This window comes from Staurois parvus, unplaced genomic scaffold, assembly GCF_062004578.1.
Source record: "Staurois parvus isolate SC_StPar_1 unplaced genomic scaffold, SC_StPar_1.0 ptg000012l, whole genome shotgun sequence".
NCBI lineage: Eukaryota > Metazoa > Chordata > Amphibia > Anura > Ranidae > Staurois > Staurois parvus.
This window is the reverse complement of record NW_028317808.1, coordinates 2446676-2463765: the sequence shown is the minus strand read 5'-3', so window position 1 is coordinate 2463765 and position 17090 is coordinate 2446676. Positions and strand designations below refer to the sequence as shown.

Sequence of the window (17090 nt, the reverse complement as noted above, 5' to 3'; positions counted from 1 at the left end):
TATTTGTATAAAATATGTCAAAGGCAATATTTTTTGTTAAACCAGTGTTCATCAACCTTCAATTGTTTTAGACTTGGGTTAGGTTGATGAATAGACTCTTCTTTACTGTAGAGATGTGGCTGATGCCATTACAGTATCATAAAGGATACACAGCGAAAAAAAACAGATCTAACAGATGATTTATTGGTACACACTAGGCTGCGTCAATATATCATGTTATTATGAAACATGATGAACGGTTTTACCTGTGCTTCATATGCTCCAAGGCATAAGCAAGATACTTAATTTAATTGATGTCTAGGGAAAAAAATAGTATTTGTCAAAATTTAAATGGAATTCTGACAAACATTTAGACTGCTTAATGGCTTTTCATGCAGGTTTGAACCACTACGGCATAGAAGCAGACTCCAGATAATAAATGTGGTATATTTGGTATAAAGCTGTTGTGTTTTTTAATGAAAATAAAGGAAACAGCTCTGAATGTTCAATGAGCAGAAAAAAGCTTAGTTAATGTCGTTCACTCTGGCCTGGAACTGCAATAGAATGCTAAGTAAGCTATTTTGGGAACATTTACCTTTTAAGTTTAAAGGGAAAGTGTAAAACAATTTCAGTGATCACATATTCTGTGTTATTATCATATTGTTTACTTAATATCTTTACAAAGTATACAATAAAACCTGCCTTCAATCTGGGTGATTGAACTGATCATTTGATGGCATGAAACATAATCCAATAAAAACATTTAGTGAAATCTCCAAAAAGATTGGCAGATCCAGAAATATAGTCTATTAAAGTTATATGAATCTCCTATTAAGGTTGTGCTTTGGCATTATGCTCATGTTCAACCTTTTTGGTTGCACATCATGTTAAAGGGCATAGGCAGGGCCAAAATCAACTTTTACAGGAAAAATTATTTTCAAATGGTTTCAGCTGCCTATATTTATGGATTTGCCATTCTTAAAACTGAATGTAATTTATTTCAACTTCCAAAATGCATTCTCATGATATGTTCAGTTTAACTTTTTTAGGGGATATGACAAGTTTACTTCAGGTAAAATCATTTCATAAGATTCTACTGTAATGGAACTTACAATTTGTATACATACAAACTCCCAAAATCCAAATTATACAGAAACCAATCAATCTAATAATATGCTTTACAGAGCGAGCCTTATGCAAGCACAAGCAAAACATAGAGCTTCAAAACAGATGCATTTCTAATTGGAACTGAAGTCCAAGTGGCTGTAAACCAATAAGACAGTACAAAGTTCAGTAACCCATGGTATGCAGTCATCCTTTAGCTAATATGAGTACCAGGGGCGGACTGGCAACTCATGGGGCCCCCGGGCAATAGGGGATCATGCGGCCCCTGTGCCCTCGCCCAATATCATACATTTTTTGTTTTTGTTGATGTTTTATCATAACATATATAACCATTTGAGCACCGGAAGGTTTTACCCCCTTCATGACCAGGCCAATGTTTTGCTATTTAGTGCTGCACTACTTTAAATGGTATTTGCACAGTCATTCAAAGCTGTACCTAAATAACATTTATATCATTTTTTTCACACAAACATGTGCTGCTTTTTACTAAATATCTGTTTGTTCCTTCTCCTCCCTTCTTTGCCCTGCTTTGCAGGGAGAAGAAACAAACAAATTATTCCCTCTGTACAGAGATGTGTGTTTGTCAACACAGAGCAAGTCTAAGCCATGGATCATTGGTTGAAACCTGTTGACAAAATAGCACTGTGTCCAACCACGCAAACCCTGTACCTGATAAAAGGTGCCAGCATAGAGGGATGTGATTGTACCTGTACAAGCCGCCCGCCGACAGTAAAATTACTTGCTGGTGGTCAAAAAGTGTATAAACTGATGTTAACATTAATTTTTTAAACCTTCATTTTACAATAAAAGCCTGTATATACCCAACTTGATCAAGTGGTCCAATATCTGGAAGGATCTGCCCCTACTCTGACTCATAGCATAGCTGTTTTCTGAGCACCAGACTGCTGTTTTTCTGTGAAGCTTTTAGCTGCAATTAAAATAATATGCAACATTCAAATGTAATATGTGCTCAATATAAAACATATACTTATTTCTCAAAATCATTTTTTCCGGTCTTGGACTTAATAGAAATCTAATATATGCATATGAAAAAAACAAAAACACAGTCTATAAAGCATAACTGGATCAAAATGCAGCTGCTTCAGCAGGGACCAGACAAATTTCGATCCATGTATAGCAGGGTGAGTGTATAGAAGTCAATCTACCAATAAACTTCTGTATAACCTCCCTGTTTGATTCTTGCTATAGCCAGCAGAACTGAAGTCTCCCCGCTGTCAAAATACAATAACACAGCAGGGAAGATTCCCCCATCCACCTTGAATGTGTGGATGGAGGAATCCAGTCAGTATCTTTTGTTCAACCCGTTGATTGAATGAAAAAAAAAACAAAATTATGTATTGGCTGCTTAAATAGCATAATTTTCAGTGCTTTTACAAATAACACAAAGGTTTCACGTCTCCAATCATTGCAGTGTTTGAAATAATTTATTTTTCTGTTTGTTACATCCAAAGATCATTTATTTTCTGTAATGACAGTAAATGTAATAAAACTTACATTTTATGATTAGCAAACATTTTTATTTTGTATCTCAAATTATTTTTGTTAATGTCATAGAACAAAACAACAGTTTATTGTTCTAAAATGACATTTATTTTGGTTTCCTCTATTGCCTAATTTAGCTTACACAGTTATCTTGAAAATATAGGTTAATTACAGAGCAAACAACAGTTTAGAACTGGAAGAGCCATACCGTATGTGATGCATGATTACTTTTCAATTAAATGCACCATTTACTCTGCACACTTGGTGTCCTTATTTCAATTTTGTATAAAGACTAAGTAATGGCCACTGAATAAACAGAAAAAAAGAGATGTCATGAGTTAATGAGATTTCTATGATGTCGAAAATTTAAATCTAACTTTTTTACACAAACTGTGATGTATTCAATGTCTTATAAATTGCCTAACTTTTGCGTTATGTCATGGATTTAACCATCTGCATTTGCTAAGCAAGCTTGTCTTCATTTCTACTTTAAAATAACAAATGTTGCTTTTAAAACATAGTTCATTGCCTAACTCAAACTTAAAGAGAAATTTGCAATGAGAAAAATAAAAGAATAAAAAGATACAATTGTTGATTTCTGGTTGCATGGCTGTCTTTAAATTTAGTACTCTCTGGCAGCTATTACTAAAAATATAGCGACCATTTTCTTTGCAATGTTAATATTCAGTATTTCGCTTTATAACAAATACAAAGCTATGTTTGCTTTGAATACCCAGCCATGTGCAAGGGAAGCAGAAATAAAAAAAAAAAGATTTTTGTTTGCAGACAGGGGCGGACTGACCATTCGAGCACTCGGGCACTGCCCGAGAGCACGGGATCAGTAGGGGGCCCCATGAAATGCCCCTGGTACCTTTTTATATGCTTTTTTGAGTGTCAGCAAGGACATAGGGGCCCCATGATCCCCTATTGCCCGGGGGCCCCATGAGTTGTCAGTCCGCCCCTGTTTGCAGATGATTGGGAGACTGAAGAGAACATAAATCTGCCTTATTGACTTAGCTAAGTATACCTTCATTATTCTATATGAACTGCTGAGGACAGAGTAGCTAACTGGACAGTTAACTCCTTGTACTGCTGCCACCTTTTGCTTCCTCCCTGGCAATGTATATCCCCAGCATTGGTCCCTAGTAGTTCACCAAGTATGCTGACAGTGCTCATTTATTTATTTATTTAAGGTACTTATATAGCACAGTCAATTTATGCAGCTCTTTACATATATATATTATACATTTACATCAGTCCCTAACCCTCAAGGGGTGTACAATCTAAGGTCTCTAGCTTACATTCATACATACACATAATAGGGACAATTTAGACAGGATCCAATTCACCTACCAGCATGTCTTTGGAGTGTGGGAGGAAACCGGAGTAGCTGGAGGAAACCCACGCAGGCACAGGGAGAACATGCAAACTCCAGGCAGGAGGTGCCGTGGCTAGGATTCGAACCAATGACCCTAGTACTGCCAGGCGGAAGTGCTAACCATTTAGCCACTGTGCTCATTCTACCTGTCCTTGATTAAGCCATACTTCATGTTGAGAGCAGCAACATGTATTGTCATAGTTGAACCTGCCATGTGCCACAGATATAGATTGCTGGAGGCCCAGTCAAAATATTGCTATGGAGCCCCATGACCAGTAATTATGCATCCACCCCTCAGGGATATTTTTACTTATTTCTCTACTGACTGCCCAGTGGGGGTACTGTCAACAATATAAACCTAACATTAAAAATCCTTCCCAATTTAACAAAAGCAATATATGTTTTATTGCTCTCTGTATCTTTGTTGGGGAGGTTTCTCAGCATGTATTGTTTTCTCTACTACCTGTTAAATAGTAAGAAAATAAGGGTAAATCTCCCAACTAAGGAAGCAAACAATGCTGTAAATACTCAGCAGAGGGTCTAACCCTTACCCTCTCTATGCAAAGCAAAACAAAGTTTGCCTGAAGTTGGGATTTAGGACACAAAATAAGTATGCATTCTAAAATCAAAGGCTAAACTTAATATTTTGTATTAAACACATGATGTTGGGCATATAGTGGAAGAGCAGAAGTTGTCAAAACTAATTTAAAATATCTGAAATAGTGTTCCACATTTACTAATGTTGTATTATATAATAGAAATTTCTCAACAATGCCATATTTAAAAGACTACTTTGTCATAAAGACTGCAATCTTGCATACTATTTTACATTTTCTCATCTGTTGTAATAATTTTTTTATTTATTTTTAAATAGATTACACAAATAATTGATCTAAATGATATTAATAGACATTTGGTAATAACTCAACAATAGACTGTTAGCTATAAGATTGTAGGTAGCATTTATTGTTCTAATTAGGTGCAAAAAGCCTTTAACTGGGCATTTGTTAAATGTAGATTCAGAATGAGTCAGGTTTGAATACTGTTGTGGGTAATGGCATTTGGAAATTGTTTTAGATCAAGCCCACACCCCCTCTGTTGTACAGCAATAACCACTGCTGAGAATTTTGAACTTTTATGATGTCCTGGTTAGGAGATATGGTCAGATGTTATGTCCCAAGCTACTTCTCACTCTCCACCTATAGACATGCCATGCTCAGGGGAAACTGGAAGTATTTCACTCCTACTTGGGTGCCCCTGGCTTTCATACAAACAAACTATATGTTGTATTATACCTAGGTGGGTGTAGACTAGAAGAACAGGGGCACAGCTTGGCAATCAATGGCAAATCAGAAAACAGAGGTTGGGTAAAAGCAGGTTGGAGTTAGTCTGGCAGAGTTTTCAATTAAGCAACCAATCCAAAGGGTTAGAGGAGAAGATCAGATGATCAGTTCACACAGCAAATGTTCAATTGTCACAACAGCCTAAGTTAGCAACAGAAGTATTGAAAATTAACTGGCAGCAAACCCATGAGTCAGGCAGCTACTGACAATGGTGAGATTTCTTTAAAGGGGTGGAAACCAATTAGGAGTAAAATGAGGAAGTACAAAAGATGTGTGATTTTGTTACAGAGGTTCATGTATTTGGGCATATACTGAGAGGCAGACAAGAACAGCCCACCTAAGTGCATAAAACAAATAGGGTTGAGCAGGTGTTGTCACAAAGGAGTGCTTTATCTGATGGGTAAAAGTAAGGGAGAGGCGTGTCTGATAGCTCTGTTAAAAGTCGTACTTGAAATTTCTGTCTGTTCCCTGTTATCGTTGACATTGCAGAGATAATGATTTGGCCAATGACTGCAACAATTTCACTCTGATGGATTATGAGTGTACACATGTATGTGAATGTTGACAGGACAAACAGAGTTTTGACAATTAGATTTTTAGCTAACATTTGACTGGAACTTTACATCTATGTGCATAGTAGAAAATGTATTAAAATGTCACTATAATTACATCTTTCAAGTTTTTAAATGGGACCTGCAAAAACGGAAAGATGGAGGCATTTTTTTGTAGCTTCTTATAAAAATGCCTGGTTTCCTGACTGTTAGGCTACGTTCACACTAGCCTTGTTTTCAAGCAGCAGAAAGGCATTTGGGAAGCGTTTTTACCGCTTCCCAAACGCCTCAGACAATTCTGCCTATTGTAGCACATGGTGCTGTTCTAACGGGAGCGGCAGCGTCGCGGCGTGTCACGGTGCGGCAAAACGGACGCCTCTCGTCAAGTCAGGAGGCATTGAAGCCTCCTATTGTAGTCTATGGTGCCGCTTCGCAAATGCCTGGCCGGCGTTTGCGGTGCGGTTGCAACACAGTTGCGGGGCGTTTGCGGAGCGATAACACCATCCAAACTTCATTATAGGCGTTTGTGGGGCATTTTTAACACTCAGCAAACACCTAGCAACCGCCGCTGAACCGCGCATGCGGCGTTTGCGGAGTGTTAAAAAACGCTCCGCAAACGCCAGACCAACGTTTGCCAAACGCTATAGGGGTTGGCAAACGGGGTATAGAGTTGGTAAAGCAGTCAAGTGTGAACGAGCCCTTAAAATGTCTTTCCTGCTTTGTACTTTGATCTCTTTCTAAAAATGCTTGTTATCTACAGTCACATTGACTCTCTTGCCGCATTACTTCTAGTCAATTAGACATTCATTTCTAACATAATCTGCAACTTTCTTCCAGGCCAGTGATTCTAAAAAGCGTTAAAACCTAGGTAGTCAGCAAAGCAGCAGCTAACCGGTATTTTCCGAACAATGGAAGCAATGGCAGCCCCCGTGTTCCTCTCAAGACAGGTTTACTTTAAAGTGCATTTAAAGCCAAGAATCAAAATTGCAGCTTGCCTGTTTATAAATGTTCTGCCTGAATTCGATTTTTATCATTTATTTTCACCCTGCAGTACATCCAGGGTCAGTGTTGTCAACATATGACTACAGGACACCTCCCCTTGTCTCCATAACATAGAAATGAGGTATTCTGTAGTCCACAAAGATAGCTGGAAACATTGTAACTGATAAGAGCACAACACAGGCAGGGTGCTTAGGAATTATCATCTTGCAACATTTCTGGAAGAATCAACAGGTATTTTTTGCACTTATCGAACAGAGACTGTATAACAAAGCACTTTCAAATGTATATTTATCAGACCAAATAAGAACAAATATAATAAATGTATTGCTTTGGTTTACATACACATTCATGTTAAAGTTAATTTGTTTTTATTGAAATATTTGTTGTTATATTTCAGATGTAACGCAGGGAACAGTCAGCAACGTGTGTGGAATACTGGCAACCAAAGCTGTAATAGGCGAAAATATATTCTCAAAGAAGCACACAACGAATTAACTTTCCGGCATCAGCAAGATTTGCCTCTGCCCCAGTTAAGGAGAGAGACTCCAAAACTGCTCACCACCACTAATGGGAAAGCAGAATCCCTTAACATACCTAGAAATTCGGTGGTTCAAGAATTGTCAGAACTGGAAAAACAAATAGAGGTTATAAAACAAGAACTACAGATAGCTATGAGCAGAAAGAATGAACTGGAAGAGTACCAGAGGAAAAACAGGACTGCTAAGTCTTAAAAGCAGCTTCCAAGTCTTAACATTAAGAAACTTTATGACCGACACAAGTCATGTCAAAGACAGACTCTTTTTGGTCACTACACAGGAAATCTACATGAATCATTTCTCTACTTCTGATGAGATTTGTTTGTCTTTTTTGTAAGATATAACATGTATTTCTCTAGTGCGTGAACTGTCATCCAGTATTACAATGTGACCTTGGACTCTTTTCAACTGAGAACCACTTCTGCTCTTCTGTCCCCTCTATGGTATTAAATGAAGGTTTTCACTTCTAAGCCCCTTAGTGTGCATTAATAAAACTAAAATGGTTTTGAATTATTTCCACTGAGTCCTTTGCTAGTATTTTTAACTTTTATGAAGGAAATCTGCATTTAATGTGTGTCTGTGAAATTGAAATTTCAGCAGTTTGAGGCTAGTGGAGAATGAGGGTGAAAAATTAATTACTCGTCTGCTCTGTAATGGACTTCTAAAGGAAGTACAGCAACCTATTTGATGATATTGAAAATTGATTACATTTTTGAAGAGGTCAATGAAAGACAATAATAAAGATTTTATGTTTATTGGACTTCGGAGTATTTCAGAAAAGTTTCCAAGTAGAAACTTAATGATCGATGTTTGCACTTTGGCATATGTGTTGAGCAAATAAAGTTTTTATAGTAAAACTGTTAAAAAGAGGAAAAGTGTGAAGAAAAAATACACTCAAATCTTTGCTTTAATTTATTTCTTGACACTCATTTCAGATTGACAAATGTATACCTAATGGCACTTGGTGGATGTTAAAAAGTTTGCTGTACCTTTCACAAGTTAAATGTGTATTGATTTTGATCTGTACTGTTAGTCAATGCACATCGGGCTGAATAATAATGAAGAGCCAGTGTAAAAACCAGTAAAATATGTTAAAACTGCTGCAATGTAACTCAGCACATTTATCATGCAGACAAGGTAAAGGAAATCTCTCACAAGGAAAAACACCTGTGAGATTAGGCTCTGTTGGAAGTAGTCACTTCCTCCCTCATATAGTAGTTCAATAACATCAAAGCTAAACCTTTTCACCAAGTCACTGTTTGGAAACTGTATCCCATACATAGTCTAGCATTGGATGTTTCCATTTACCCCTAATCCCATTGAAACTTTGTCATTTTAAAAGTTCAGTCCACAGAGAACTGTCCATTTTGTTGTTATTAGGGTTCATAATCCACTATCTTCTTTTATCGCTTTGAGAATCCATTAAATATATTGCCCTATGTTACTTTCTGATACTGCTTTCTGCTGTATAGAATAATTTTTCCTTTTGCATTTTTGGTAAGATTTTTTTTAAAAAAGGAGGTTAAGACTGCTTAAAATTGCCGTCACTTTATTACAATTTTAAGTGGATGGATGAAGCTGAGAAATTTGGAGAAATTAATCTTTACCTGATAGTCCATACCACCACTATATAAAACATTGGTTTTTTTTAAAGTAACAGTGTATGTACCAATCTACACAGTGAAGAAATGTGTCTGCTATTTATGAGAATACACTTTATTTACATACTTACTAGTGACATCAATGTGACATAAGACAAAGGTCACAAGTAGTCATTCCTGTATGTAACACTGATAACATTCATTTCTTGTGAACCAGTAATGTTATTATTTGGTTAATTAATAACAAAAACACTTTAACATGACAAAGAGAAACTGGTATACAAATAATTGCTGTACAATAACCCAATAAAATCACACGATTGTGGGGTATAAAAAAACCCCTAATGTTTCATTTTTCTTACTATCCCATTTAAAAGCATCTGTGAACTGTTGTTGTAAGCTTTATATTGCTCCTTCTAGCTCTCTAGTAGTCCTTAGATAGCAACTGTGCAAAAACACTGTGTAAAATAGAGTTAATTTCCGTGAGTTGTGGTATAATGCCATGCCTTGTTTTCCCAAAAAGAGTGTCATGTGTGGTCTCCTGTGTGCAAGGATATGTTGGCAACTCATTCAGAATAAATGAGCTGTGTTTAGGAAAGTGCAATATAATGAATTTGAACTTGAGTGCATTGACCCACCCAACAAATGTAATCACAGCCTAAAAATGTACTTTACCTCCAAAACAGTGGCTGTGTTCATCTTGCCTGGATACAAAAACATTATCTGTACTTTTTCATGGGCTGGAATAATTGTTTTCTATTGACTGTAATATAAAAAGAATGTTCCAGCCAATGGGAAAAGGAATTTCTTTAGGATTTCTAGAGAGCTGGAATATTAACGAGCATAAAGAAATAACAGCCTCTATGCACAGGTACTGTTAGTTGGGATCGCAAAAGGAACGGCATGGATAACTTTCAAAGCATAAACATTTAAAACTCACAGTTAGTGATCGATGTGTCCAGACATGTGATGTGCATTGGAGGTTGGATTATCTAGTATATATCGGTCAACGGTAAAGGGGTGCTATGGGCATCTTTTTAGTGCCATGATCCCAGGGGCAGCACAGTGGCTTTGTGGTTAGCATTTCTGCCTTGCCAAACTGGGGTCATCGGTTCAAGATCTATTCAAGACACTGTCTACATAGAGTTTACATGTTCTCCCTGAGCTTGTGTGAGCTTCTTTCAGATTCTCTGTTTTTCTGCTACATGCTGATAGGTTAATTGGTTCCTGTCTAAAATTGGCTCTGCTCTGATATTCTACGGAATACCCCCAAGATGGCTGCCTCACCATCTGTCCCAACAACAGATAAAGTGCTTTGGGGCCACATGAAGACAAGTGCTATATTAATTTCATTTTTTTTGCCAAAAGCACAGTAGGTTTCTCTGCCCATGCTGAGTGAGAGTTGTTGAATGGGCCACAGTTTTGTCGGAGTGCAACATAATCAGTTCATATACCATATGTCCACTTAATCAGTAAAAATTGTGCTTACCAATATAAAATTCAAACCTAGGGACCCCCACTTTGGAGGGGAGCACAGGTTGGAGTGGATCCACTGTACGATGTGCAACAAGGACTTAGAATAGAAAAGGGATTAAATAATTTTCTTTTCTAATTCATTGAGCAGTTTGGTCCTCCTTACAAAGCAAGTAGGTGATCGACAGCAAGCATTCGATTGCCACAAATCAGTTACATTTTCTGCAATCTGGGTTTGCTTTTACTTGCTTTATTTTCTGCTACATGTAATTAAATGCCTTAATTTTTGACATGAAAATGCTTGAGGTGCTTGTAGCCATATTAGTGCACTTGCAACAGAAACAACTGAGTACTGTCCTTGATGGTTTTTTTTATTTGCACTAACATACAAGTAGACTGCTTGGACCTATAAGAAGGGGACATACCCCGAAAGCTTGTCCTGAAAATTGTATGTTAGTGCAAATAAAAAAACTATCATGTACAGTACTCATTTGTTTCTGACATGAAAATGAAAGTTTAAATAATCTGTGTAGGGAAAGAAGGCTCATTAGCAATTTAAAAAAAGGAAGAAATAATATACAATTACATAAATATGATACATTTCTGGTTAGCAAATCATGTCCTTGACACTATTTAAATATTTGTAAATACCTTTAAAATTAGGATTAAACACTGCATTGTGTACAAATTTCTTGTATCAAAGTTATAGCAGAAGACATTAAACTCTTTCAAGCTGCAGTCAGAAGACTCTGGCTTGTGAGTATCAAGATTCAGTAATGGCTTCCCAAGTAATTATTGAATCCTGAGTTTATTTAGTAAATACACCTCCTATGGGGAGGAGTGTTGGTTAAGAGCTAATGGAAAGCTCGAAACAGAACTGTAGGCAACTTTAATAAGCAGCCTTTGAATCCAAATATGTATTAAAATCTAAATGCATTTCTGAATAGTACCCCATTCTTTTTTTAGCTTCCTAATGTTCCCTGCACAGAAGGCTGGAGAGAATCAAATGGCCCTCTGAATGAAAATGTCCCAATTACATTAAAATGTCAATATAATCATGGGAAGCTGCTGACAAGAGATCACAATAATGATCTAATTTATAGGCCGCTGCTCCTTTATTATCCAATCACAGTTAGGGCAGACCCTACCCAAGTATTTATTTAACTGCAGTGCAGAAGAAGTGAGGTTAAAGACCTGTCCATAAATGAAGAGCATTACAATTTTGCTTTTTTTTGCATATAAAACACTTTACGCATTGTTTTTCTTTTTTTTTTAACTGTTAGCCCATAGTGTTTTAACTTTACCATATTAATTTATTAAAACGTAAATCAACCCTTATTAAATTGAACTAAATCTTATTATATAGTTACAATCTGACAATATATATTTTGTGCAATCAATTTAAGATTTACTAAAATATGTAATACAAGGACCTACATTATCTAAATTATCCAACCAATTTATATCCAATCAGGCACGTTCTGGAACTACATAGTTTTTGGTATATCTAAAGGAGATTACACAATCAGATTCTAATCTGTGAGTTTAAAAAGGTTTAGAGAATATTGCATAGACAATAACTGCAGCAAAAAGAGAACTTAGGTTCCACCTGTGCACTTGCACAGCATTGTGATGTAATAGACAATGGGGTTATTGACTAAAACTAGAGTGCAAATCTGGTGCAGTTCTGCATAGAAACAATCAGCTTCCAGTTTTTTTTGCCAAAACTTAATTGAACAAGCTGAAGTTAGATGATGATTGCTCACCACGCATAGCTGCAATAGATTCTGAGTGCACCAGTTTCAATAAATGTCCCCCAATATTTGTAACCCCTTTCCAATAAGGTGGATAAGTTTAGACAACAGTAGCATTTAAAGTTCCTTACAGTTTCTCTACTAAAGTTTTCATATCAAGCTAACCCTGTAAGTGAGGACAGTAGTGGTGTGAAGGTCAGTAGGAGAAACTACTAAAAGCTTCAGCAGACTGACCTTTCAGAAAATTGAAATTTTTCAGAATTGTAGGTTTTTCTGAGATCACATGAAGATGTCCCAGGATTGGGGTTTTGCTTGGAAGTGCAGGCAGCGGGAAAGGTTAGTACTTATTGTCTTCCTTTGCAAGAATTGCTTAATTTGGAAACATTAGTATAGCGACAGGTCCACCTTAACTAACAGTAACCTCTACTCTGACTTAATGGAAAGTAGGACCTCATCCTACTTTCTATCCTTTTGGATAGAATGGATAATGGTTAGAACCTCTACCTCTGCTTGTACAGGAAGTAAGAGGAAATCCCTCATAAGGATACAAAAAGCAATAAAACTTAATAATATTACTAAGGCAGCTCATAGATTACTAATTTCTTGAGAATTCTGCCCACTGAGTTATTGTATTCTGACACTGGAGAGACTTCCCTGATGTCAGCATATACTGATCAGCATTGCAGCCTATAATCTGCAACCCTGAACGAGTAGGGAAAATTTGGGTGGCTGCACAGGTCAGCTTAACCATGGCTGACTTAGCCATTCCTAACTTCCTAATCTAATAATAACCAAAATATATTTTGAAAGGAATTCTACTTTGATTGAAAGTTTTGTTGATTCCTTACTGAACAATCCCAAGTGCTTTGGTCTTTTTGTGGTAGCAACATATACTTTCTAAAAACGATCTATTCATGAGAGTACTTTTATATCTTGAATTGTTTTAGTGCTTTAGGGCAAACAAAACTGAATACTTTTCCAGTTGAAGCCCCAAATGGCAGACACCAAGGCAGTTCAATAAAAGCTTACTTTTAGTCACTGGTGGGAATGACTGGCACTCCATCTGATTGAACTGAAATATATAACAGCACCGTAATGAAAATTTTAATAATCCATGGATACATAAACCTTACTTTAGCATGGAACTATTTTCATGTTTAGGAATATCATTATTAAAGGTTAATATTTGTGAAGATACTAAACCTAAAAGACAATGAAGCTGATTTACTAAAACTGGAGAGTGCAAAATCTCACACAGCTGTGCATGGTAGCCAACCAGTTTTTAACTTCAGCTTGTTCGATTAGGCTTTCTCAAAAAAACCTAGAAGCTGATTGGTTTCTTTGCGGAGCTGCACCAGATTTTGCACTCTCCAGTTTTATTAAATCAACACCTATGTGTCTATTACTATGTGGGGTAGTATAAAAAAAGGATATCAATGTCGCAAAAGGCAACACAATTTCGAAGGATATATTACATATGATTTTTTCAGCTGATTTTACTTTTAGTAACAGAATGTACATAAAGAAAAATTTACAGAGACACTGTGACAATGCACACACAACTTTAAAGCACAAAAATAACATGAGAGTCTTAGAGCTGCTCTAGCTCTGTGTACTAAGCTGGTCACAATTTACCTTGCTTAGTAACTGCCTTTAAAAGGGCAAATATATAAAACAGTGAATGTGACTTACACCAAACATTCAGTGCAGGAGAATAGTTCGCTGTCATTTAATCCTTTTGCTGCTAGAGCCATTTTGCCATTTTTGGGCAGATGTTTAAATGCACATCTCAGGCCTGAAGATTTGTTAACTTCTTTATGACTGCCCGACACGTATGTGTGGTGGCAAAAGGGTAGGCTTTAATGCCCACAAGCCTCACATATACATTCTAAACTGTGTAAAGGGATGTTTGTGTGAGCAGGAAGGGGTTAAAACCCCCAAACATTCTATATTTTCTGAAACAGAGGACATGAGAATTTATGTCATGCAGTATTAGCACAACTATTTAGCAAATACTCTAAAGTTAAAGTGGTTGTAAAGGTAAAAGGTGTTTTACCTTAATGCATTCTCAGCATTAAGGTAAAAATCCTTTCCATTTCAGCTCCCTCAGCAACCCTTGAAATACTTACCTGAGCCTGATCTCGATGCAGTGGTGCTGCTCTTCTTTCCCTTCTTCTTACAGGAGGCTCCACAGCAGTGAGAGCCATTGGCTCCTGCTGCTGTCAAATCATGTGAGCAGAGAGCACAAGCATGCACGAGTGCCCCCATAGCAAGCGACATACTATGGGAGCACTCAGAGAAGAAGAGGAGCCAGGAACGCCAGTGGGAAACCCCAAAAGAGGAGTATTGGGGTTGCTCTGTGCAAAACCATTGCACAGAGCACGCAAGCAAGACATGTTTATTATTTTAGAAAAATTAAAATTAAAATTACAATCACTTTAATTTTAATGTACACAAACACAGCATATTACCCAATTTTTGGTAAAATATAAAATATGAAGTTGTTCCAAGTAAACAGATACCAAACATGTCTTAACACAAGTCTTAAAATTGAGCATGCTCGTGAAACAACAACAAACTTCAGTACCCAAAATAGGCAAAACATTAAAAGTCTTTACAGGTCATGATTTTAGAGTTAATTAGATGATGTATCTAGAATTATTGCTCTCACTCTGATATCCATAATGGCATGTAAAATGTGTAGCACAATCCTTGTTTTCATTCTTAACCAACACATTCATTTACATATGGATGTGCGTATATGTAGGGACAAAGGAGCTTCAAAAATGTTTTTGGGATTTTATTTTAAATTTACAATGTCTTACTTTAACCTTTTAAATGATTTCACTTAATATTATTGTTATCACACAGGAAAATAGTGTTGACAAACTGTATATGACAGGTTGTTTATAAGTAGACATCAGGCATCTATTAGACCCCTAATGCTACTTCTGGACTTCAAAGATCATCAAACACAGATTGTCCTTAAAAACTTCCTACCCAGCCACAGCAGCTGGGGAATGACAACACCGAACCTGAAAGTGGCACAATGCTTTTTGTATACGCTTACATTCACCAGAGATCAGAAAACAATTTTTCAGAAGTTGGCAGTCATTGGTGTAAGCCTTGTGTCTGTGGCAGTGAAGGAATTAAAACACATGCACCAGGAAGATTCACCTGCTATGAATGTTTAATTTAACGCTTTTTAGGGTAATAGTTTTGATTTCATGTACTCATAAGCCGTCCACTGTTTTGCTCTTACCCTTATCCTCTCCTCTCTCTTTTTTTGAAAAAAGTCTATGAAGAAGGCAAAGTATTCTCTATCCCCAGTTAACAAAAGCAGTAGTAGTTTTAAAAATTGTAAGCTGGATAGTTGGAGATTCTTCAGATATTTTTGTACACCCAAATGCCTATGCAATTAAGGCACTTCAGCCAGCCTCTTATTTGTCTGGAATCGTTTTTAGTCAATTTTCTTTTCTTTTTTTTAAGTAACACATTTATAAAGTGAAGTTTTATGTGATTTCATTATTTGTATGAAATATTTGTTTTTCATATAATGATTACATAAAAATCTTGTAGGAGAGGAGGCGGTTGGCCATCCCTCAACTCATTTATCTGTGTGTATATGATTAGACCCTGCTATTAAGGCTATTGAAATATACCAGTAAATCATGCTCAAGACAACTTGCAGGTGGTAAATATAAAATATTCATATGTGGTCTTTCATTACTAATGCACACTCAAGATTTACATTTTTATTTTGAGCCGTGAACCTATTAAATAAAGAAACTACATGCAAAAATGCTAAACATTTTCCCTTTAAGGTTTGGTAATACATTACATTACTTACTTGTGCTTAGGTAAACCACAAATGGTAAAATCAATTTTAAATATTTAAACTTCCATTAAAGAATGGGAACTGTAATATATGTTTCTATCAGTGTTTACTAATTACTTTTTATGTAAGTGAATTTTTGTTTTATTTTGAGTGGTCCTATAATATAAATAAAAATATTTTATAACTCCCAACAGTTGTCACAAATTCACTTTTCTTTGCGTATTTTTGGAAAAATTACATCAAGATATGAAAATGTAATCAAACAGACTGCAAATGACAAAACTTTTAAGACAACAAAATCATAAGTTTACTTTGTGTCTATATGATTATTTTTTTTTTGTTTTTTTGTTAATAAAAATGGAGTGATTAAATAAATAAGCCCAAGAGCAGCTGTTCAATTGTATCTTTCTCCAAGCCTTAGTATGATTATGTACAGAAAATCTAGTAGTTCAGTTAAAGTAAATCTTGTAGTAGAATGCATTGTCTGTTTTTAATATGAAAGTCCAGACACCCTAGACTAGTATCAGCTATCAATTTTTACAGGGGAGTAAATCATTATAAGCTGACCTTGCATTGCACTCCAATGTTAAAAAAGTGATATGTAAACCCTTTTTTTTTTTAAAGGTGGAGGTCTGGACTTCCCTTAAAGTGGAGTTCCAGTTAGTGTTGTGTTTAATAAAAGTCAGCAGGTACAAAAACTGTAACTGCTGACTTTTAATAAACACACACTTACATGTCCCAGGGTCCAGTAATGTGCTCACCCATGCCATCCCTTCTTTGCATCTTCTTTCCTCGGTGCTGGCATCACAACCAAGGGTACCAGGTTGTGACAGCTTGTGGCTTCACAGCTGCATCCCCACTGCGCATGTGCAAGTCATGCTGCACATTCTGATTGGTCCGGCAGTCTTCTGGGACCTGTGAAGGTTCCCAGGAGACTGCGGGAGTCAGGAGGTGGCTGAACTTCCAGCTCACTTCACCGTGGCGAACTGAGCTGGAAATGGGAGCAG

The 17090-nt window shown here is 36.5% G+C and overlaps 1 protein-coding gene across 1 annotated transcript in view; it reads left to right on the top strand.

Annotated features, from left to right (window-relative positions):
- GRIN3A (glutamate ionotropic receptor NMDA type subunit 3A) overlaps window positions 1-16274 on the top strand; it is a 428226-nt gene extending 411952 nt beyond the window's left edge. The window contains exon 9 of the mRNA XM_089674688.1: window positions 7279-16274. Within this exon, the coding sequence (XP_089530814.1) occupies window positions 7279-7612 (334 nt within the window). The 3' untranslated portion in view covers window positions 7613-16274. The remainder of the gene's footprint in view (window positions 1-7278) is intronic.
- Window positions 16275-17090: the final 816 nt, after the last annotated feature.